This window comes from Salvelinus namaycush, chromosome 2, assembly GCF_016432855.1.
Source record: "Salvelinus namaycush isolate Seneca chromosome 2, SaNama_1.0, whole genome shotgun sequence".
NCBI lineage: Eukaryota > Metazoa > Chordata > Actinopteri > Salmoniformes > Salmonidae > Salvelinus > Salvelinus namaycush.
The window spans coordinates 80,097,961-80,122,353 of NC_052308.1; the positions used below are offsets into that span (position 1 = coordinate 80,097,961).

General features: G+C 43.7%; 1 protein-coding gene across 1 annotated transcript in view; it reads right to left on the reverse strand.

The window, feature by feature from the left end:
- Positions 1–265: 265 nt before the first annotated feature.
- LOC120019674 (lysophosphatidic acid receptor 2-like) overlaps positions 266–24,393 on the reverse strand; it is a 35,351-nt gene continuing 11,223 nt past the window's right edge. Inside the window, exons 2-7 of the mRNA XM_038963049.1 lie at positions 14,585–15,060; positions 14,203–14,312; positions 11,217–11,303; positions 10,717–11,044; positions 4,893–5,158; positions 266–1,339 (exon numbers count right to left, since the gene is read on the reverse strand). Coding sequence (XP_038818977.1) covers positions 1,241–1,339; positions 4,893–5,158; positions 10,717–11,044; positions 11,217–11,303; positions 14,203–14,312; positions 14,585–14,810 — 1,116 coding nt within the window. The 5' untranslated portion in view covers positions 14,811–15,060 and the 3' untranslated portion in view covers positions 266–1,240. The remainder of the gene's footprint in view (positions 1,340–4,892; positions 5,159–10,716; positions 11,045–11,216; positions 11,304–14,202; positions 14,313–14,584; positions 15,061–24,393) is intronic.

A 24,393-nucleotide genomic window follows, 5' to 3' on the forward strand; every position in this document is an offset into this window, starting at 1 on the left:
CAGCGAGAGACAGATGGATGGACAGTCAGCGAGAGACAGATGGATGGACAGTCAGCGAGAGACAGATGGATGGACAGTCAGTGAGAGACAGATGGATGGACAGTCAGTGAGAGACAGATGGATGGACAGTCAGTGAGAGACAGATGGATGGACAGTCAGTGAGAGACAGATGGATGGACAGTCAGTGAGAGACAGATGGATGGACAGTCAGCGAGAGACAGATGGATGGACAGTCAGTGAGAGACAGATGGATGGACAGTCAGTGAGAGACAGATGGATGGACAGTCAGCGAGAGACAGATGGATGGACAGTCAGTGAGAGACAGATGGATGGACAGTCAGTAGTGTTGTAGATTCTCTTTAATAGAAGCGGTTTCCATCATTTCTGAACATGAAACTGATTGTGAGGTCACAGAAACAACCAGAACACATCAGTCTACAATGCAGACTGGTCTATAGTCTATTCATTCATTCTCTAGACAGATAGACAGATAAGAGGAACTGCTGGCAGACGGCTCCAACGCCAAGACATCGACGCAACATCTAGGCAGTATTGGGCAACAGATGGCAGTTTTGAGAAGATACACCCCTGATCTCCTCTTGACATATAAATGCCTGTTTGATCATGTGTACAATGTGCCTGCAGCTGAGGCATCCAGTGTGGTGAATAAACTTGGTTCGAGTTTTTTCTAGTCGTCCGTTTGAGTTTTTACTCTGTTCAGAACCTAACAATACATTTAATAACAGTAAAATGTCTCTACAAATACCTCCCCTTCTTAAAACTCACCTAACATGTTATGCAGTACACAAACACACCTCACCCCCTCACTGTATACACTCAGCGCAGACTATTCCCGTAAGATCAACAAAAAATGCATAAATAAAAAGTCAAATAAAAAATAAAAAGTCATAAATATACAGTTCTGATGGCTTTTCTAGTGAGCCGGCTGGTGAAATGAACACAATGGACAGGAGGTTAGCTAGACAATATGTCAACACATCTCTGAGGAGTGTACATGGGACAATGTCAATAAAGTTGTTTCAAACAGAAATGTCAGTGCGGTAACTGTAGTTATTGGTCATGTTTCTGTAACATACAGTATCATCAGTCATACAAACAACGTCTCATCAATACAACTACAAATCACATCTATACAATAAAAACATTTAGCATGATTCAGAGATTCCCCCCCAAATAATCACACAGTGTGTGTGTGTGTGTGTGTGTGTGTGTGTGTGTGTCAGCTCTCTGTGGACGTCATCATGTCCTCTGTTCCCTTCAGGATGAGAGGAGCTCCCCTGGTCTTCTCCACCAGCTCCGCATCACGATTCTCATATGGCTGGAGAGGGATGGAGAGGCAGGATGAAGGGGATTAGGTGGAGGACGAGGAGAGAGGGGATGAAAGGAGAAAGAAAGAGAGTTAGTAAGGTCCAGCCATCGGAGAGAGGGAGAGAGAGACAGATGAAGAAAGAGAGAAATACAGTGTGGTGTCTTTCACAGAGGTGTTCAGTATCTGCATCTCTCCATGACAAGCACAGCAATAAACTGGATCACAGCATGTACAGATATCCTCCCTGCTTCTCTCTCTGACAAGCACAGCAATAAACTGGATCACAGCATGTACAGATATCCTCCCTGCTTCTCTCTCTGACAAGCACAGCAATAAACTGGATCACAGCATGTACAGATATCCTCCCTGCTTCTCTCTCTGACAAGCACAGCAATAAACTGGATCACAGCATGTACAGATATCCTCCCTGCTTCTCTCTCTGACAAGCACAGCAATAAACTGGATCACAGCATGTACAGATATCCTCCCTGCTTCTCTCTCTGACAAGCACAGCAATAAACTGGATCACAGCATGTACAGATATCCTCCCTGCTTCTCTCTCTGACAAGCACAGCAATAAACTGGATCACAGCATGTACAGATATCCTCCCTGCTTCTCTCCATGACAAGCACAGCAATAAACTGGATCACAGCATGTACAGATATCCTCCCTGCTTCTCGACATGACAAGCACAGCAATAAACTGGATCACAGCGCGTAGAGATAGGAGACACAATACAACCAAGCTATAACCTGAATAAAACCCAACTATAACCCACAATCTATTTATTTAGCCATTTCTGTGGGTGGCAGGTAGCCAAGCGGTGAAGCGTGTTGGGCCAGTAACCGAAATGGTTACTAGTTCGAATCCCCGAGACGACTAAGTGAAGAATCTGTCAACGTGCCCTTGAGCAAGGCACTTAAACCTTAATTGCTCCTGTAAGTGGCCCTGGATAAGAGCGTCTGCTAAAGGACTAATATGTTTAGCTTCTAGTTTGTGTCCTTGTTCCTGGCAGCATCATAAAGACAGACATGATCAAGCGATGGCCGCACCCAGCGGCACGATGCCGCCAGGCATAACCAAGCGATCAGGCAGACAGACACAGATTAGGAATGTTTTCATTTTTCTGGCTTTATTTTCAGAGATTTTTTGGTACAAAAATAAAACTAAAAAACAGTAACAGATTATTTAAATGACAGAGAAAAACAGTTTCTCTGTTAAATGGAGTTTCATTTTATTTTTTACAATCTGGGGAAAATATGTTTTCATACGTGCTTATGAAAATAATGCATATTAACAGCCATATTTATAAAACCAGAATTTCCCTTTTATAGTTTCTCAGGTGTGAACATTTTCCCTTTTCAGATGGTGAGAGTTGGGGTACGTCCCAATGATCTATCCTTTCTCCTGAAGGGTGCACTCGTTCATGACATTCCACACATCTGACAGCATTGGATTGGTGGAGGCACGGGCTAGAGGGAGTTCCCACCATATTTCTAATACCAGTCATTTCCTTTCAAATCAGTGAAGGGAAGTGAACGAGTGCACACTTTGGAAGGAAGAAGAGACAATTGGGACGTGGCCCAGGAGTGTAGAAGAGGACGACTTGCTTTCACTTGACCACTGGGGGGCGCTAATGTATATCACGCTTTACTGTGTGTGTGTGTGTGTGTGTGTGTGTGTGTGTGTGTGTGTGTGTGTGTGTGTGTGTGTGTGTGTGTGTGTGTGTGTGTGTAAAAATGACAGTCCGTGTCATGGGTGGGGTAGGGTAAGTACGAGGGGAACATATTTGACTGTCACAGAGTTAGTGCAGAATAGCGTGCGACACTGAAATGTTTCCCTCCTGTATTGTGCCGTTTGTTCGTTCTCCATTAGTGACATCACTGACAGGATGTGTAAACGTTTAACTGGTGTTTGTGTGGGGTACTGTAAACACACACACACACACACACTCCTGTGTCTCCACACAGAGAGCAACAACACAGTGATGAGTCAGCCGTGTGTTTGTTTGTGTGTGTGTGTGTGTGTGTGTGTGTGTGTGTGTGTGTGTGTGTGTGTGTGTGTGTGTGTGTGTGTGTGTGTGTGTGTGTGTGTGTGTGTGTGTGTGAGTCTGTACACTCGCATGCCATAGCTACAGGTCACAGGAAGCATGACAAATAGTCAGACCCGTTTGAACCCCTTTAACATCTGGTTAACATCCCACCAGGCTGTCCAGGGGTGGCAGACAACCTTCCAACAACGTTCCAACAACGTTATAGAGACATTGTCAGTATCAAGAAAGTCTGTATGGAAAACAGTTGCATTATCAGAGTCCAGTACGGACCCAGCTGAAGACCAAAACGTTCCCTGCAGGGGCTGGCCTTACTCAACCGGACTCATTCAAGTCTTGGCGTTGTAGAAGGTCTCGTTCTCTCTAGACACACAGATTGAGACAGTGCATCTGCATTAGAAGCTGCCCAGCACCATGTTGACAGAGTAGAAATCAGCCCCATCACTCTCAATCCATTATGTTTGATCAGGTCTCTTTTTACAAACAGCACGTAGGCGTCCCCACCTCTAGTCTCTAATAGCACACAGACACTTCTCCAAACAGTATGCTACCGTTCGTTTCCAAACAATAATATCTGCATGATTAACTATTCATATTGTTCTATATAGAACAGACTGATAGGGCTGGTATGTTACAGTGTACATTACAAGCTAGCGCAACATACAGTATTATAACAATGAGCCTACAAACAATGAGCCTACAAACAATGAGCCTACAAAATATGGCAGATTCTGTTTGCTTGTAAAGGGAGAGGGAGATACCTGGTCAGTTGTACAACTGAATGCCTCCTACTGAAATGTGTCTTCCGCATTTAACCCAACCCCTCTGAATCAGGAGGTGGTTGTCGTCGAGGCCTGGTGGTTGTAGGGCTATTTTGTGACATTGTTAGGGTAGTCGTGGCACTGTAATTCTGTTGTTGTAGGTGTTTTAGTGGTATTGTGTAACGTTGTCGCTATTGTAGGTGTTGTCGTGGTATTGTGTTACGTTGTAAGTGTTGTCATGGTATTTTGTTATGTTGTCGTTATTGTAGGTGTTGTCGTGGTATTGTGTTACATTGTCATTGTTGTAGGTGTTGCCATGGTATTTTGTTACGTGGTAGTAGTCACTTTAGTGGTCTTTTGTCCATTGTAGTAATTGTTTTAATGTTTTGTTAAGTTGCAGTTGTTATAGTGGTTGATGTTGTTACGGTGTGTCAGTCCATGGTGGTTGCTATGGTATAATTTGGAGGCCATAACGTTGTTGTTACGGTGTAGTTGATGTCATTGTGACGGTGTAGCCACGTTGTTGTCACAGGACTGTTAGCTAGTTGTCATGGTGATGAAAGTTGCTATAGCACCCTGTCAGTGATGACATTTTTACGGTGTAACTGCTTGTTACGTCGTCTGTCACCTATATGTGTCTACTGTCTTCGTCTAATCGTCTGTGTCCGAGTGGTCGCCGTGGGGACGTATATGATTGTTGTCGTCGTTGTGGTTGTCGTGGTGATTGTTGCCGTTGCTCTCGGAGAGTACCTCTTGCTCCAGGGTGTTGCAGCGCATGCCGGACAGCGTGTCTTTGTGGCCGGCGTCGCCGCGGCGACACAGGCAGCAGAGGATCCGCTTGAAGGTCTGTAACATGTCCGTGTCTCTGAAGCTGTAGATGATGGGGTTGACCAGGGAGTTACACTCAGCCAGGACCAGACAGTACTTCTCATAGCGCAGCACCTGGCACCATTCACAGCCCAGACCATCCAACATCAACAACACCAGGCCCGGGGTCCAGCAGATCACAAAACAACCTGGAGGAGGGGGGGGGGGGGGGAGAGGGGAGGAGAGGAGGAGGAGGGGGGGGGGAGAGGAGGAGAGGGGGGGGGGGGGGGGGGGGGGGGGGGGAGGAGAGGAGGAGGAGGAGGAGGGGGGGGGGAGAGGGGAGGAGGAGGGAGAGAGACAATTGTAAAAATTCAGCTGGTCAGTGAATACTGTACACACAGAGTCAGTATCCACTGTCAGTGTGTGGCTTGGGGTTGGTCGGACAGATCTGATTTCATTATGATAATATTCAATTACACAATTTCACGCCTCAGGAATTCACTGCACACACACACACACTGCGACAGAGAGAGAAGGGGAGGTTGAAATGGAGGAGTGTTTTTGTGTCGTGGTGGTTTAACTATGCTGTTCCCTGTCAGGACATGCAGACATTCCTCACATTGTTGTTTTACTATTCTTGTGGCGACCAAACAATTGATTCACATTCAAAATCCTATTTTCCCTGACATCTAACCCTAAACCTAACCCTGAATTAGCCTTTTTCCTTGTGAGGACCGGCGAAATGTCCCCAATTGTCTGAATGTTCTTTGTTTTACTATCCTGTGAGGACTTCTGGTATCCAGTAAAACCCAAAACACACACAGCCTCTCTCACTCACACTTGCCATGCCAGAAAAAAAGACAACCAGAAATTCAAGGATTGCATATGAGCCTATATGTGAGAAACAGAGACGTCAAATTCCTTCTCGAGGAATTGAATCAGAAGTTAAAAATGCTGGAGCAGAAGCTTGGGAGAGGGAGAGAAGCAGGAAAGAGGAGAAGGAAGGAAGGAGGAAGGGAGGGAGAGAGTGAGGGATGTGGGGGGGAAGTTGAGTGTCTTGTTAAACAAGTTGGGACAAGCCAGAGAGGTGCCTGCATGCCAGAGAGAGAGAGTGTGTGTGTGTGTGTGTGTGTGTGTGTGTGTGTGTGTGTGTGTGTGTGTGTGTGTGTGTGTGTGTGTGTGTGTGTGTGTGTGTGTGTGTGTGTGTGTGTATACAGTTGAAGTCAGAATTTTACATACACTTAGGTTGGAGTCATTAAAACTTGTTTTTCAACCACTCCACAAATTTCTTGTTAACAAACTATAGTTTTGGCAAGTCGGTTAGGACATCTACTTTGTGCATGACAAATAATTTTTTCAACAATTGTTTACAGACAGATTATTTCACTTATAATTCACTGTATCACAATTCCAGGGGGCCAGAAGTTTACATACACTAAGTTGACTGTGCCTTTAAACTGATTGGAAAATTCCAGAACATTATGTCATGGCTTTAGAAGCTTCTGGTAGGCTAATTGACATAATTTGAGTCAATTGGAGGTGTGCCTGTGGATGTATTTCAAGGCCTACCTTCAAACTCAGTGCCTCTTTGCTTGACATCATGGGAAAATCAAAAGAAATCAGCCAAGACCTCAGAAAAAAGACCTCCACAAGTCTGGTTCATCCTTGGGAGCAATTTCCAAACGCCTGAAGGTACCACGTTCATCTGTACAAACAATAGTACTCAAGTATAAACACCATGGGACCACGCAGCCGTCATACCGCTCAGGAAGGAGACGCGTTCTGTCTCCTAGACATGAACGTACTTTGGTGCGAAAAGTGCAAATCAATCCCAGAACAACAGCAAAATACTTTGTGAAGATGCTGGAGGAAACAGGTACAAAAGTATCTATATCCACAGTAAAACGAGTTCTATATCGACATAACCTGAAAGGCCGCTCAGCAAGGAAGAAACCACTGCTCTAAAACCACCATAAAAAAGCCAGACTACGGTTTGTAACTGCACATGGGGACAAAGATCGTACTTTTTGGAGAAATGCCGTCTGGTCTGATGAAACAAAAATAGAACTGTTTAGCCATAATGACCATCGTTATGTTTGGAGGAGAAAGGGGGATGCTTGCAAGGCGAAGAACACCATCCCAACCGTGAAGCACGGGGTTGGCAGCATCATGTTGTGGGGGTGCTTTGCTGCAGGAGAGACTGGTGCACTTCACAAAATAGATGGCATTATGAGTAAGGAAAATTATGTGGATATATTGAAGCAACTTCTCAAGACATTGTGGTAGTTATTGTTACATATAGGGACAGATATAATATTATAGAGCAAAGACATGTGTTCATCAATCCACAGGAGGAGAAGATGACACTTGGTGCATCTGATAGCTCTGATGAGGGAAGTACAAAGGCCAAAGCCATAAGTGCATAAGTGTTTAGGGTAAAAAGGAGGAGGTGACACTTAAGTGCATTATCTATTATAGAAAGGGCAGGATACCAAAGATTAGATAGAGAGGAACAAAACATAAGTATAATAGCCAAGGCCATAAGTGCTTAGGGTAAGATGTACATACACTGCTCAAAAAAATAAAGGAAACACTTAAACACAATGTAACTCCAAGTCAATCACACTTCTGTGAAATCAAACTGTCCACTTAGGAAGCAACACTGATTGACAATAAATTTCACATGCTGTTGTGCAAATGGAATAGACAAAAGGTGGAAATTATAGGCAATTAGCAAGACACCCCCAATAAAGGAGTGGTTCTGCAGGTGGTGACCACAGACCACTTCTCAGTTCCTATGCTTCCTGGCTGATGTTTTGGTCACTTTTGAATGCTGGCGGTGCTTTCACTCTAGTGGTAGCATGAGACGGAGTCTACAACCCACACAAGTGGCTCAGGTAGTGCAGCTCATCCAGGATGGCACATCAATGCGAGCTGTGGCAAGAAGGTTTGCTGTGTCTGTCAGCATAGTGTCCGGAGCATGGAGGCGCTACCAGGAGACAGGCCAGTACATCAGGTGACGTGGAGGAGGCCGTAGGAGGGCAACAACCCAGCAGCAGGACCGCTACCTCCGCCTTTGTGCAAGGAGGAGCACTGCCAGAGCCCTGCAAAATGACCTCCAGCAGGCCACAAATGTGCATGTGTCTGCTCAAACGGTCAGAAACAGACTCCATGAGGGTGGTATGAGGGCCCGACGTCCACAGGTGGGGGTTGTGCTTACAGCCCAACACCGTGCAGGACTTTTGGCATTTGCCAGAGAACACCAAGATTGGCAAATTCGCCACTGGCGCCCTGTGCTCTTCACAGATGAAAGCAGGTTCACACTGAGCACATGAGCACATGTGACAGACGTGACAGAGTCTGGAGACGCCGTGGAGAACGTTCTGCTGCCTGCAACATCCTCCAGCATGACCGGTTTGGCGGTGGGTCAGTCATGGTGTGGGGTGGCATTTCTTTGTGGGGCCGCACAGCCCTCCATGTGCTCGCCAGAGGCAGCCTGACTGCCATTAGGTACCGAGATGAGATCCTCAGACCCCTTGTGAGACCATATGCTGACACATGCACATTTGTGGCATGCTGGAGGTCATTTTGCAGGGCTCTGGCAGTGGTCCTCCTTGCACAAAGGCGGAGGTAGCGGTCCTGCTGCTGGGTTGTTGCCCTCCTACGGCCTCTTCCACGTCTCCTGATGTACTGGCCTGTCTCCTGGTAGCGCCTCCATGCTCTGGACACTACGCTGACAGACACAGCAAACCTTCTTGCCACAGCTCGCATTGATGTGCCATCCTGGATGAGCTGCACTACCTGAGCCACTTGTGTGGGTTGTAGAGTCCGTCTCATGCTACCACTAGAGTGAAAGCACCGCCAGCATTCAAAAGTGACCAAAACATCAGCCAGGAAGCATAGGAACTGAGAAGTGGTCTGTGGTCACCACCTGCAGAACCACTCCTTTATTGGGTGTGTCTTGCTAATTGCCTATAATTTCCACCTTTTGTCTATTCCATTTGCACAACAGCATGTGAAATTTATTGTCAATCAGTGTTGCTTCCTAAGTGGACAGTTTGATTTCACAGAAGTGTAATTGACTTGGAGTTACATTGTGTTGTTTAAGTGTTCCCTTTATTTTTTTGAGCAGTGTATATCATTCTTAGGACATGAAAGGGTCCTGCCACCATTATAATCTAATCAAAAGCAGATGTGGGCGTTAACAAGCAAGCTCTGAGATGAAAAGAAAATAAGGGAGAAAGATCAAGAGAAGCTATTTTCAAATAGAGGGAGGGGACTCTATACGTTAGGCAAAGACAGAAGTCCTATAAAGGCAGGACTCTGTGATATGAGAAGTTAGTCTTTTTCCATGGAGGGGCGCTACCCTGTTACGTTTTGTAATGGGGTCCTTTCATGGAAAGGCTCATTTTTGCTACTTTGTATTAAAGTCTATATTGAATTCACAAGTTCTTGTAAGAGTGTTATATTTCTGAGACGATTCTCCACGACAACATCAGTCAGGAAGCTAAAGCTTGGTCGCAAACGGGTCTTCCAAATGGACAATGACCCCAAGCATACTTCTAAAGTTGTGACAAAATGGCTTAAGGACAACAAAGTCAAGGTATTGGAGTGGCCATCACAAGGCCCTGACCTCAATCCTATAGAAAATGTGAGGGCAGAACTGAAAAAGCGTGTGCGAGCAAGGAGGCCTACAAACCTGACTCAGTTACACCAGCTCTGTCAGGAGGAATGGGCCAAAATTCACCCAACTTATTCTGGGAAGCTTGTGGAAGGCTACCCACTGGCTCCAGGTCATCTATACGTCTTTGCTAGGTAAAGCCTCGCCTTATCTTAGCTCACTGGTCACCATAGCAGCACCCACCCGTAGCACGCGCTCCAGCAGGTATATTTCACTGGTCACCCCCAAAGCCAATTCCTCCTTTGGCCGCCTTTCCTTCCAGTTCTCTGCTGCCAATGACTGTAACGAATTGCAAAAATCACTGAAGCTGGAGACTCAAATCTCCCTCTCTAACTTTAAGCACCAGCTGTCAGAGCAGTTCACAGATCACTGCATATAGCCCATCTGTAAACAGCCCATCCAACTACCTCATCCTCATACTGTTATTTATTTTTGTTGCTCCTTTGCACACCAGTATCTCTACTTGCACATTCATCTTCTTCACATCTACCACTCCAGTGTTTAATTGCTAAATCTGAATTATTTTGCCACTATGGCCTATTTATTGCCTTTACCGCCCTTATCTTACCTCATTTGCACACACTGTATATATACTTTTTTTTGTGTTATTGACTATGTTTGTTATTCCGTGTGTAACTCTGTGTTGTTGTTTGTGTCACACTGCTTTGCTTTATCTTGGACGGGTCGCAGTTGTAAATGAGAACTTGTTCTCAACTAGCCTACCTGGTTAAATAAAGGTGAATTTGTAAATTGTTTTAAAATAAAAGGTTGACCCAAGTTAAACAATTTAAAGGCAATGCTACCAAATACTAATTGAGCGTATGTAAACTTCTGACCCACTACTATTATTCTGACATTTCACATTCTTAAAATAAAGTGGTGATCCTAACTGACCTAATACAGGGAATTTTTACTAGGATTAAATGTCAGGAATTGTGAAAAACTGAGTTTAAATGTCTTTGGCTAAGGTGCATGTAAACCTCCCGACTTCAACTGTGTGTGTGTGTGTGTGTGTGTGTGTGTGTGTGTGTGTGTGTGTGTGTGTGTGTGTGTGTGTGTGTGTGTGTGTGTCCCGTCCCTCCTCACCCAGGATCATAGAAACAGTCTTCATCAGGTTGAACACAGTCTCCTTGTGTCGTATCTGGCTGGTGTGCTGAGACATCCTCTGGCTCTTGTGTCTGACGTACACAAAGATCCTGGTGTAGGCAGCCACCATGAGAGAGAAGGTGAACAGGTTGAGCACAGCCCAGAACACCAGGTAGGAGCGTTTGTACATGGGGGCCATGGTGGAGCAGTTCTCCAGGTCACACAGACAGTGCCAGCCCATGGTGGGAACCAGGCCCATGAAGATGGCTAGGCCCCAGATAAGGGCGATGAGCAGCACCACGCGACGGTTGGTCATCTTACTGTGGAGCTGAGATGATATATACTTTATTAGTCCCTAACAGATGGAAATGTGTCTACCGCTTTCTCTCGACCACTCTTGATATACTTCTACTGTAATATCAACACACACACACACACACACACACACACACACACACACACACACACACACACACACACACACACACACACACACACACCTGCATGGTGAAGATGGTCTGGTGCCGCTCCAAGGCGATGGCCAGGAGGTTCAACACCGATGCTGTCAGACTGGAGTCGATCAGGGTCTGGAGGGAGGATTAATTCATCTATATTTGAAGGGTTTTAACACATTGATTGAGATAAGTCTGTTGAGAGGAGACAGGAAAGGTAGGAGAGATGGAGAGTCAGAAGACCAGAGGGTGGATTACAACCCACGCTGACTGGTAAACTTGGCTGTACAGTCGTGGCGAAAAGTTTTGAGAATGACACAAATATTAATTTCCACAAAGTTTGTTGCTTCAGTGTCTTTAGATATTTGTCAGATGTTACTATGGAATACTGAAGTACATTACTCATCTCATATGTATATACTGCACTCTATACCATCTACTGCATCTTGATGTAATGTATCACTAGCCACTTTAAACAATGGCACTTTTATATGTTTACATACCCTACATTACTCATCTCATATGTATATACTGTACTCTATACCATCCACTGCATCAAATCAAATGTTATTTGTCACATACACATGGTTAGCAGATGTTAATGCGAGTGTAGCGAAATGCTTGTGCTTCTAGTTCCGACAATGCAGTAATAATCAACAAGTAATCTAACCTCACATCTTGCCTATGCCGTTCGGCCATCACTCATTCATATTTTTTTATGTACATATTCCTATTCATTCCTTTACACTTGTGTGTATAAGGTAGTTGTTGTGAAATTGTTAGGTTAGTTTACTTGTTAGATATTACTGCATTGTCGGAACTAGAAGCACAAGCATTTCGCTACACTCGCATTAACATCTGCTAACCATGTGTATGTGACAAATAACATTTTATTTTATTTGCTTTGTAATTACAAGCATTTCATAAGTGTCAAAGGCTTTTATTGACAATTACATGAAGTTGATGCAAAGAGTCAATATTTGCAGTGTTGACCCTTCTTTTTCAAGACCTCTGCAATCCGCCCTGGCATGCTGTCAATTAACTTCTGGGCCACATCCTGACTGATGGCAGGATGAATTCTTGGAGTTTGTCAGAATTTGTGGGTTTTTGTTTGTCCACCCGCCTCTTGAGGACTGACCACAAGTTCTCAATGGGATTAAGGTCTGGGGAGTTTCCTGGCCATGGACCCAAAATATCGATGCTTTGTTGCCCGAGCCACTTAGTTATCACTTTTGCCTTATGGCAAGGTGCTCCATCATGCTGGAAAAGGCATTGTTCGTTACCAAACTGTTCCTGGATGGTTGGGAGAAGTTGCTCTCGGATGATGTGTTGGTACCATTCTTTATTCATGGCTGTGTTCTTAGGCAAAATTGTGAGTGAGCCCACACCCTTGGCTGAAAAGCAACCCCACACATGAATGGTCTCAGGATGCTTTACTGTTGGCATGACACAGGACTGATGCGAGCGCTCACCTTGTCTTCTCCAGACAAGCTTTTTTCCGGATGCCCCAAACAATCGGAAAGGGGATTCATCAGAGAAAATGACTTTACCTCAGTCCTCAGCAGTCCAATCCCTGTACCTTTTGCAGAATATCAGTCTGTCCCTGACGTTTTTCCTGGAGAGAAGTGGCTTCTTTGCTGCCCTTCTTGACACCAGGCCATCCTCCAAAAGTCTTCCCCTCACTGTGCGTGCAGATGCACTCACACCTGCCTGCTGCCAGCAAGCTCTGTACTGGTGGTGCCCCGATCCCGCAGCTAAATCGACTTTGGGAGACGGTCCTGGCGCTTGCTGGACTTTCTTGGGCGCCCTGAAGCCTTCTTCACAACAATTGAACCGCTCTCCTTGAAGTTCTTGATGATCCGATAAATGGTTGATTTAGGTGCAATCTTACTGGCAGCAATATCCTTGCCTGTGAAGCCCTTTTTGTGCAAAGCAATGATGACGGCACGTGTTTCCTTGCAGGTAACCATGGTTGACAGAGGAAGAACAATGATTCCAAGCACCACCCTCCTTTGAAGCTTCCAGTCTGTTATTCGAACTCAATCAGCATGACAGAGGGATCTCCAGCCTTGTCCTCGTCAACATGCACACCTGTGTTAACGAGCGAATCACTGACATGTCAGCTGGTCCTTTTGTGGCAGGGCTAAAATGCAGTGGAAATGTTTTTTGGGGATTCAGTTAATTTGCATGGCAAAGAAGGACTTTGCAATTAATTGCAATTCATCTGATCACTCTTCATAACATTCTGGAGTATATGCAAATTGCCATCATACAAACTGAGGCAGCAGACTGAAAATTAATATTTGTGTCATTCTCAAAACTTTTGGCCACGACTGTACACGTGTGCCGGGTTCCTCGGCATTAACTGCTGGACCACAGCGGCCACAAGGGTCCTTTTTTCAACTATGTGGACCTTTTGCTCATAATAGCTTAGTAAACATAAATCAGACAAACCTACAGTACTTTGACAGGAAAAGTTTTCCCAGTTTGAAAGAAAAAATGTGGATTCATCGATTCATGGGCCCTAGCAAGCATCAACTCGGGGACGGACCAGGATCAGAAATCAGCCCAGGCTTTTCTGACATTCCGGCCCATTTTTTCCTCAAGGACCTCATCACTAGCTAAATAATGCTAATTATGTGGAAAAGAAACTGTCCTTTGGCAAGTCCATTTCTGCATCAACTAATCCTATGGGGAAAACTTGTCTTGTGTTCCTGACCATTGGTTCTTGGGACAGATTGATGGTCCGGTGTTAGTTCGGGTTAGGGTGTGTGTTGGACTCTCCTACCTGGCGTACAAACCACTGGTTCTTGGGACAGATTGATGGTCCGGTGTTAGTTAGGGTTAGGGTGTGTGTTGGACTCTCCTACCTGGCGTACAAACCACTGGTTCTTGGGACAGATTGATGGTCCGGTGTTAGTTAGGGTTAGGGTGTGTGTTGGACTCTCCTACCTGGCGTACAAACCACTGGTTCTTGGGACAGATTGATGGTCCGGTGTTAGTTAGGGTTAGGGTGTGTGTTGGACTCTCCTACCTGGCGTACAAACCACTGGTTCTTGGACAGCTTGATGGTCCAGGGCCCAGTGTGGAACATAAGGTGCAGGTAGGCGATACCTGAGAACAGGTCTGCTGCCGCCAGGTTGCCTAGGGGATAGTAGACAAGGACATTAGTTGGGTTGCTAAGGGGGGTAATATTACTGGTAACTTTCTAAAATGTACCAGTAAACTCCTGGATTTTAGGGAATTTTCACAGATATAAAGAATATGACATAAATATGACTAAATGTTTTGAAAGTATAATTTACCAAAGATTTTGTAGATTTAAAAATGACCAAAACTTCTGAAAATTCTGGTAAGTTTGGTAAATTAGTGTGAGCAGCTGCTAATTGACAGACACACACACACACACACCCTACCTAGCAGATAGTAGATAGGGAAGTGGAATCGTCGGTTGATGAAGATGGCCACCATGACCAGGATGTTGGCCAGGATGACGATGACAGACACACCCATGCCCAGGCTCACCACCACGTAGTCCCGAGGACGCCAGTGGGTGCTGATGTTCTTGCCACTATGTTCGTAGAAGAACTGCACTGTACGGTTGTAGTAGCACCCGGGGATGTCGTCTGTCAACTTGTCCATCTTGACCAATCAGAGGGGGTGGATGGGGTGGAGCGTAGAGTGGGCAGGAGTTAAGTGGAGTGAGGGGGACCAATTGGATTGTCCGGACGGATGAGTGGTGACGGGGGTTCGAGTGGATGGGACTCGCCCTATTGGTGGGTTTGGGGTGGTCTCGCCATGAGGGGTGGGAGGGAATGGACGGCGTCCAGTTTGATTGACGTCTATCTCCTCCAATCGTGTGTGGGCTGAGACGTTGTCCCTTCTCTTTGGTCTGTTGGGGGAAAGAGAAGTAGAATATTTAACAACATAGTTGAAGACACACTCTCTATTTTAATTATGACTAGCGTTAGGAGTTTTTCCTTTAGAGCCCTCAACTAGAGGTCTAGAGACTTTCCTTTAGAGCCCTCAACTCGGGTCTAGAGACTTTCCTTTAGAGCCCTCAACTAGGGTCTAGAGACTTTCCTTTAGAGCCCTCAACTAGGGTCTAGAGACTTTCCTTTAGAGCCCTCAACTCGGGTCTAGAGACTTTCCTTTAGAGCCCTCAACTCGGGTCTAGAGACTTTCCTTTAGAGCCCTCAACTCGGGTCTAGAGACTTTCCTTTAGAGCCCTCAACTCGGGTCTAGAGACTTTCCTTTAGAGCCCTCAACTAGAGATGTTCCTGGTCCTGAGGTTAACACTGATGAAACATCCTTCCTGTAACAAACATCCCTACAGCAGGTTGTTCTGGTCCTGAGGTTAACACTGATGAACCAGCATCCCTACAGCAGGTTGCTCTGGTCCTGAGGTTAACACTGATGAACCAGCATCCCTACAGCAGGTTGCTCTGGTCCTGAGGTTAACACTGATGAACCAGCATCCCTACAGAAGGTTGTGCTGGTCCTGAGGTTAACACTGATGAAACATCCTCCATGTAACAAACATCCCTACAGCAGGTTGTCCTGGTCCTGAGGTTAACACTGATGAAACAGCATCATCCCTACAGCAGGTTGTTCTGGTCCTGAGGTTAACACTGATGAAACAGCATCATCCCTACAGCAGGTTGTCCTGGTCCTGAGGTTAACACTGATGAACCATCCTTCCTGTAACAAACATCCCTACAGCAGGTTGTTCTGGTCCTGAGGTTAACACTGATGAACCATCCTTCCTGTAACAAACATCCCTACAGCAGGTTGTTCTGGTCCTGAGGTTAACACTGATGAACCAGCATCCCTACAGCAGGTTGCTCTGGTCCTGAGGTTAACACTGATGAACCAGCATCCCTACAGCAGGTTGCTCTGGTCCTGAGGTTAACACTGATGAACCAGCATCCCTACAGCAGGTTGTTCTGGTCCTGAGGTTAACACTGATGAACCAGCATCCCTACAGCAGGTTGTTCTGGTCCTGAGGTTAACACTGATGAACCAGCATCCCTACAGCAGGTTGCTCTGGTCCTGAGGTTAACACTGATGAACCAGCATCCCTACAGCGGGTTGCTCTGGTCCTGAGGTTAACACTGATGAGCCAGCATCCCTACAGCAGGTTGCTCTGGTCCTGAGGTTAACACTGATGAACCAGCATCCCTACAGCAGGTTGTCCTGGTCCTGAGGTTAACACTGATGAAGCAGCATCCCTCTGCAGTGTTGACTGTAAACCAGGCTGCTGGGGTTTAGATAACAACAGCATTCCTTCTAGCTCAGTGTGTGATCTGTGTCGTCTTTACTGAACCAGATGTTACCTATGTAGTGATGTCTTCATTCTAGCAGGTTAGTGGACTGAAGGTAGTGATTTACAGTAACGTAACTAGTCTGTCCCTCCCTCCCTCCCTCCCTCCCTCCCTCCCTCGGCTCTACTCTCCTCCTAACAAAAGAAACAACAGAGCAGCTTTCTGGAGCAGAGAGACACACCTCACAATTACACAATCCAGCAGTGTAACCTAATCTCAATCCAAACACACAGCAACACACACACAGCCTTGGTGCCCCACTCTACGACTGAGAGACAGAGGGAGAGAGAGGGAAACAGAAAGAGATAGAAAGCGGAAGAGTGGAAACGAGAGAGGGAAGATTAAATGTATACAGGAGAGGAATGGAAGAGACTGAAAGGTAATGAAAACATGAAGGATTGGGGGGAGAGGTGTTAAATAGCTGAGTTGGAGTCAGAAACAGAGGAATGCAGAGGGAGTGTTTGTGGTGTGTGAGCGTGTACTAAGAGATGGTCGTCTGGCCTCGAAGTCCCTCCCACCAGTCTCCCTATCTGACCGCCAAACAGAATGGACGTACAGCTCTCCCTCTCTAAAGCACCACATATCTAAACCACGACCACTAACTAACCTTCTCCTGACAATCACCCGGCCTTTACGTAGCAGACATCTTAATCCACAGCCACTCAGAGTAGTCTGCACTGTGCAGAAGATCACTTAAAATGGGAGGCCACCGAGGAAATCAAACACATGACCCTGGCATTGTGAGAACCATGCTCTACCAACTAAACCATACAGAACCTCTACCATATCCCTGATCTGACTGTCTAACAGAACATACAGGACCTCTACCATATCCCTGACCTCACTGTCTAACACTATATGACAATCTGTTTTGTGTCACTGTGTGTACCACAATGAGCATGGAGAAAATAAAATAAAAAAATCTGGTTTTCTGAGGAAGTCAGACACACGATTGTAGCCGAGCACACGGACAATCTCAAGGCTACAAGTCCATCTCCAGAGACCTTGATGTTCCTGTTTCCACCGTACGTAATGTTATCAAGATGTTCAAGGCCCATGCCACTTTAGTCAACCTCCCAGGACATGGCTGCAGGAGAACACTTGATAGAAGATTGCAGTGACAGATTGTTTGAAAGGTGAAGGAAGCACCTTGAACAACTGCCACAGAGATTCAAGCTGACCTTCAGACACACAAGGTACGACAGTTTCAACTCTGTCCATCCGTCTCCAACTCAATGGAAGGGGGTTATATGGTAGGAGACCCAGCAGGATCCCGCTGCTGAGAGAGAGAGACATCAGAATTGTCCAAAACACACCTGAACATTTCAAAATCCTTCTGGGATAATGTCCTGTGAACAGATGAGACCAAATCAGAGATGTTAGGTGAAGCACGCCATCTCTATGTTTACAGCCTTCAAAGAAAAGAACACCTTCCCTGCAGTCAAACATCGAGGAGGTTCAGTGACGTTTTGGGGTTGTTTTGCTCCCTCTGGCACTAGATACGAGCTCATATCCATCCTGCTTAGGGTCGTCTAGATACTAGCTCATATCCATCCTGCTTAGGGTCGTCTAGATACTAGCTCATATCCATCCTGCTTAGGGTCGTCTAGATACTAGCTCATATCCATCCTGCTTAGGGTCGTCTAGATACGAGCTCATATCCTGCTTAGGGTCGTCTAGATACTAGCTCATATCCTGCTTAGGGTCGTCTAAATACTAGCTCATATCCTGCTTAGGGTCGTCTAGATACTAGCTCATATCCATCCTGCTTAGGGTCGTCTAGATACTAGCTCATATCCATCCTGTTTAGGGTCGTCTAGATACTAGCTCATATCCATCCTGCTTAGGGTCTTCTAGATACTAGCTCATATCCATCCTGTTTAGGGTCGTCTAGATACTAGCTCATATCCATCCTGTTTAGGGTCGTCTAGATACTAGCTCATATCCATCCTGTTTAGGGTCGTCTAGATACTAGCTCATATCCATCCTGTTTAGGGTCGTCTAGATACTAGCTCATATCCATCCTGTTTAGGGTCGTCTAGATACTAGCTCATATCCATCCTGCTTAGGGTCGTCTAGATACTAGCTCATATCCATCCTGCTTAGGGTCGTCTAGATACTAGCTCATATCCATCCTGCTTAGGGTCGTCTAGATACTAGCTCATATCCATCCTGTTTAGGGTCGTCTAGATACTAGCTCATATCCATCCTGCTTAGGGTCGTCTAGATACTAGCTCATATCCATCCTGCTTAGGGTCGTCTAGATACTAGCTCATATCCATCCTGCTTAGGGTCGTCTAGATACTAGCTCATATCCTGTTTAGGGTCGTCTAGATACTAGCTCATATCCTGTTTAGGGTCTTCTAGATACTAGCTCATATCCTGCTTAGGGTCGTCTTCAGGATAAGCTGTTAAGATGCAGCTTTGATATCCCACTCATGAGTATCCCTGTATCCATGACTAAACAGAATATTCATGAGTATCCCTGTATCCATGACTAAACAGAATATTCATGAGTATCCCTGTATCCATGAATAAACAGAATATTCATGAGTATCCCTGTATCCATGAATAAACAGAACATTCATGAGTATCCCTGTATCCATGACTAAACAGAACATTCATGAGTATCCCTGTATCCATGACTAAACAGAATATTCATGAGTATCCCTGTATCCATGACTAAACAGAATATTCATGAGTATCCCTGTATCCATGACTAAACAGAACATTCATGAGTATCCCTGTATCCATGACTAAACAGAACATTCATGAGTATCCCTGTATCCATGACTAAACAGAATATTCATGAGTATCCCTGTATCCATGACTAAACAGAATATTCATGAGTATCCCTGTATCCATGACTAAACAGAATATTCGTAATTTAAATATATGGGTTAAATGGAATAGTAACTGAAATATGGACACTGGACAGGCCTATAACCTGCAGCGTAATTATGCATTCCTCGCAGTGAAATTAAACTACATGTTAATGTCGTCTCGGGAACAGGAGTGGAGAAATAATTTCTTTCAGCATCTCGAGGAAATGTGAATGTGCATGTAATGTGTTATCCTTAACACTGTTATGCCAGCAGACAGTATTTCAACCACAATATATGCACCCAAGACCAACTGAAGTCTTAGCAGGAGACGAAACAGTTTCAGATATCTAGGTATCTGGTAGCAGTACCTCACAGCTCCATCTATCTATCTAGGTATCTGGTAGAAGTACCTCACAGCTCCATCTATCTAGGTATCTGGTAGCAGTACCTCACAGCTCCATCTATCTAGGTATCTAGTAGCAGTACATCACAGCTCCATCTATCTAGGTATCTGGTAGCAGTACATCACAGCTCCATCTATCTAGGTATCTGGTAGCAGTACATCACAGCTCCATCCATCTATCTAGGTATCTGGTAGCAGTACATCACAGCTCCATCTATCTAGGTATCTGGTAGCAGTACCTCACAGCTCCATCCATCTATCTAGGTATCTGGTAGCAGTACCTCACAGCTCCATCCATCTATCTAGGTATCTGGTAGCAGTACATCACAGCTCCATCCATCTATCTAGGTATCTGGTAGCAGTACATCACAGCTCCATCTATCTAGGTATCTGGTAGCAGTACCTCACAGCTCCACCTATCTAGGTATCTGGTAGCAGTACATCACAGCTCCATCTATCTAGGTATCTGGTAGCAGTACATCACAGCTCCATCTATCTAGGTATCTGGTAGCAGTACATCACAGCTCCATCTATCTAGGTATCTGGTAGCAGTACATCACAGCTCCATCTATCTAGGTATCTGGTAGTAGTACCCCCAGGACAGTGTGTACACAGTTCAAATGAAACATGGATTTTTAAACTCGGCAAAAAAAAATCCACTGAAAATAAACGCAGTTGACAGTGAGGACGTTTCATTTTTTGCTGAGTTTATATACACAGTGGTGTCCGAAATTATTTACAACCTTGATTAAGATGATAAATAAATCACACAAATACTGAGCTATATTGTATGCGAAAAATAAATGGGTAAATTATGTTATTTCCTACTAATACAATTGCTTAATTTTATGTAACAACACCTTTTTTCTGAAAAAGGTAGGGGTCAAAACTAGACACCCCTAAAGATTCTTATAAATAAAGTAGTCAAAAGTTTAGTATTTGGTCCCATATTTCAAGCATGCAAATACTACACCATGAGTGTGACTCTACAAACTTGTTGGATGCATTTGCAGTTCATTTTGGTGTTTCAGATTATTTTGTGCCCAAAATAAATTAATAGTAAATAATGTGTCATTTTGGAGGCACTTTTATTGTAAATAAGAAGAGAATATGTCACTAAACATTTTAGTCATTTAACAGACGCTCTTATCCAGAGTGACTTCCAGTTAGTGCATTCATTTTAAGATTGCTAGGTGGGACAACCACATTTCACAGGAAGTACATTTTTCCTCAATAACGTGGCCACCAGTAAAGTCAGAGAGCTAGCGGGGGGGGGGGGGGGCGCTGCGGGAATATTTAGGATACTCTTTGAAGAGGAATGTTTTCAGAAGATGGGCAGGGACTCTGCTGTCCTAGCTTCAGGGGGAAGCTGGTTCCACCATTGGGGTGCCAGGACAGAGAAGATCTTGGACTGGGCTGAGTGGGAGCTGCCCTCCCGTAGGGGTGGGAGGACCAAGAGACCAGAGGTGGCAGAACGGAGGACTCTGGTTGGGGTGTAGGGTTTCAGCAGAGCCTGAAGGTAGGGAGGGCCAGTTCCTCTTGCTGCTGCGTAGGTAAGTACCATGGTCTTTTAGTATCCACACTTCTACATTCATGTGGATCCAGTGACACAAAATGTATATTTCATTGATTTTAAAGTCAGGATATAATGCAACAAAATGTGGATAAAGTTAAGGGATGTGAATAGTTTCTGAAGGCACTGTACATACCAAACATAGGCTCTAGTAAAGGGACTCCTAGTCTTCACCCAGTAGCTCAGACTGTCACTGGTCATAGTAAAGGGACTCCTAGTCTTCACCCAGTAGCTTAGATTGTCACTGGTCATTTCACTTCCCTTACATGCTTTTAACGTGTTCCCATTGTGATTCCTGGTGTGTTAGGCTACAGGCCTAGTGGAATGTATGTACATTAAATGTTTTAGTTGGAAAAGACAATTATTGTTATTAGATGCCTTATTCTTATCATATTTTGTAATTCCAGACCAATATCCCTGAGATAAATATTGTATATAATGTTATGATAGCATGACTTTTTGTAGCACATTGGGGGGTTTTACCTTATTCATTCAATAAAGGTTTTGTTTCACTAATATGACCTCACTAGTGTATGTCCCTTCTCTGCGAGGCATCGGAAAACCTCCCTGGTCTTTGTGGTTCAATCTGTGTTTCAAATTCACTGCTCGACTGAGTGACCTTACAGATAATGGTACGTGTGGGGTACAGAGATGAGGTAGTCACTCAAACATCATGTTACGGCACACAGAGGGAGTCCATGCAACTTATTATGTGACTTGTGTTGGAAACTGACTAATTGACTTGAGGATGTTTTAGTATGTTTATAATCATATAACAAAGGGAGCCTGTCTCTGAGACAGAATGTTTCTTTAAGGGGGAGATAGAAGTCATACTGTATGTTAGAGCGAATTGTTTGTAAACTACTGCCATGTAACACTGTCTTTTAGCTTCACTGTTTTATATCATTATATTATCTCAGTGTTATACCTTCACTGTTTATCATTATATTATCTCAGTGTTATAGCTTCACTGTTTATCATTATATTATCTCAGTGTTATAGCTCCACTGTTTAATATCATTATATTATCTCAGTGTTATAGCTTCACTGTTTAATATCATTATATTATCTCAGTGTTATACCTTCACTGTTTAATATCATTATATTATCTCAGTGTTATACCTTCACTATTTATCATTATATTATCTCAGTGTTATAGCTTCACTGTTTAATATCATTATATTATCTCAGTGTTATACCTTCACTGTTTATCATTATATTATCTCAGTGTTATAGCTTCACTGTTTAATATCATTATATTATCTCAGTGTTATACCTTCACTGTTTAATATCATTATATTATCTCAGTGTTATACCTTCACAGTTAAATATCATTATATTATCTCAGTGTTATAGCTTCACTGTTTAATATCATTATATTATCTCAGTGTTATAGCTTCACTGTTTAATATCATTATATTATCTCAGTGTTATAGCTTCACTGTTAAATATCATTATATTATCTCAGTGTTATAGCTTCACTGTTAAATATCATTATATTATCTCAGTGTTATAGCTTCACTGTTCTATATCATTATATTATCTCAGTGTTATAGCTTCACTGTTAAATATCATTATATTATCTCAGTGTTATAGCTTCACTGTTTAATATCATTATATTATCTCAGTGTTATAGCTTCACTGTTCTATATCATTATATTATCTCAGTGTTATACCTTCACTATTTATCATTATATTATCTCAGTGTTATACCTTCACTGTTAAATATCATTATATTATCTCAGTGTTATAGCTTCACTGTTCTATATCATTATATTATCTCAGTGTTATAGCTTCACTGTTTAATATCATTATATTATCTCAGTGTTATAGCTTCACTGTTCTATATCATTATATTATCTCAGTGTTATACCTTCACGGTTTAATATCATTATATTATCTCAGTGTTATAGCTTCACTGTTAAATATCATTATATTATCTCAGTGTTATACCTTCACTATTTATCATTATATTATCTCAGTGTTATAGCTTCACTGTTTAATATCATTATATTATCTCAGTGTTATACCTTCACTGTTTAATATCATTATATTATCTCAGTGTTATACCTTCACAGTTAAATATCATTATATTATCTCAGTGTTATAGCTTCACTGTTTAATATCATTATATTATCTCAGTGTTATAGCTTCACTGTTTAATATCATTATATTATCTCAGTGTTATAGCTTCACTGTTAAATATCATTATATTATCTCAGTGTTATAGCTTCACTGTTAAATATCATTATATTATCTCAGTGTTATAGCTTCACTGTTAAATATCATTATATTATCTCAGTGTTATAGCTTCACTGTTAAATATCATTATATTATCTCAGTGTTATAGCTTCACTGTTAAATATCATTATATTATCTCAGTGTTATAGCTTCACTGTTCTATATCATTATATTCTTTCAATATGTGACTGCGGCAGGCTGCTAGAACGTATACTCCCTAGTGTCGAGGCTTCTCCTGACTGATAAGAAGACAGGGAGGTGGGTGGAGGAGATCCAAAAGTTCTGGACTCAAGCTGGGACAATCACACCACCTGTCTAGCAACAGAGATTAATTGTACATCCTAGACTCGGGAAGAGGGGGGGGGGGGGGGGGGGGCTTTTCTGAGTAGAGGGTACAAACAGAGGTTATAAATATATGTGCGTGGAATAGGCGTCACTACATTCCCTGGTTTGAATCCAGGCTGTATCACCTCCGGCCGTGATTGGGAGTCCCATAGGGCGGCGCACAATTGGCCCAGCTTCATCCGGGTCCGGCCGGGGTAGGCCGTCATTTTAAATAAGAATTTGTTCTTAACTGCCTTCCCTAGTTAAATAAAAGGTTAAATAAATAAAAAATGATTTCATACTTTGTCTTTGCAGCTGTATGATCCAGTGTGGTTTAATAAATCTAGCTTGAGCATTCTTCTGAGTCCGATTGGAATTTGTACCAGAATCTTAGAACCTAACCCGTGTTAAGCCAATTTTTTTACCCCTGAACTTATTTAGGCTCCTTGCCATAACAAAGGGGTTGAATACCTATTGACCCAAGACAGTTCAGCTTCTCATATTAAATTAAAAACATAATTCCACTTTGACATTA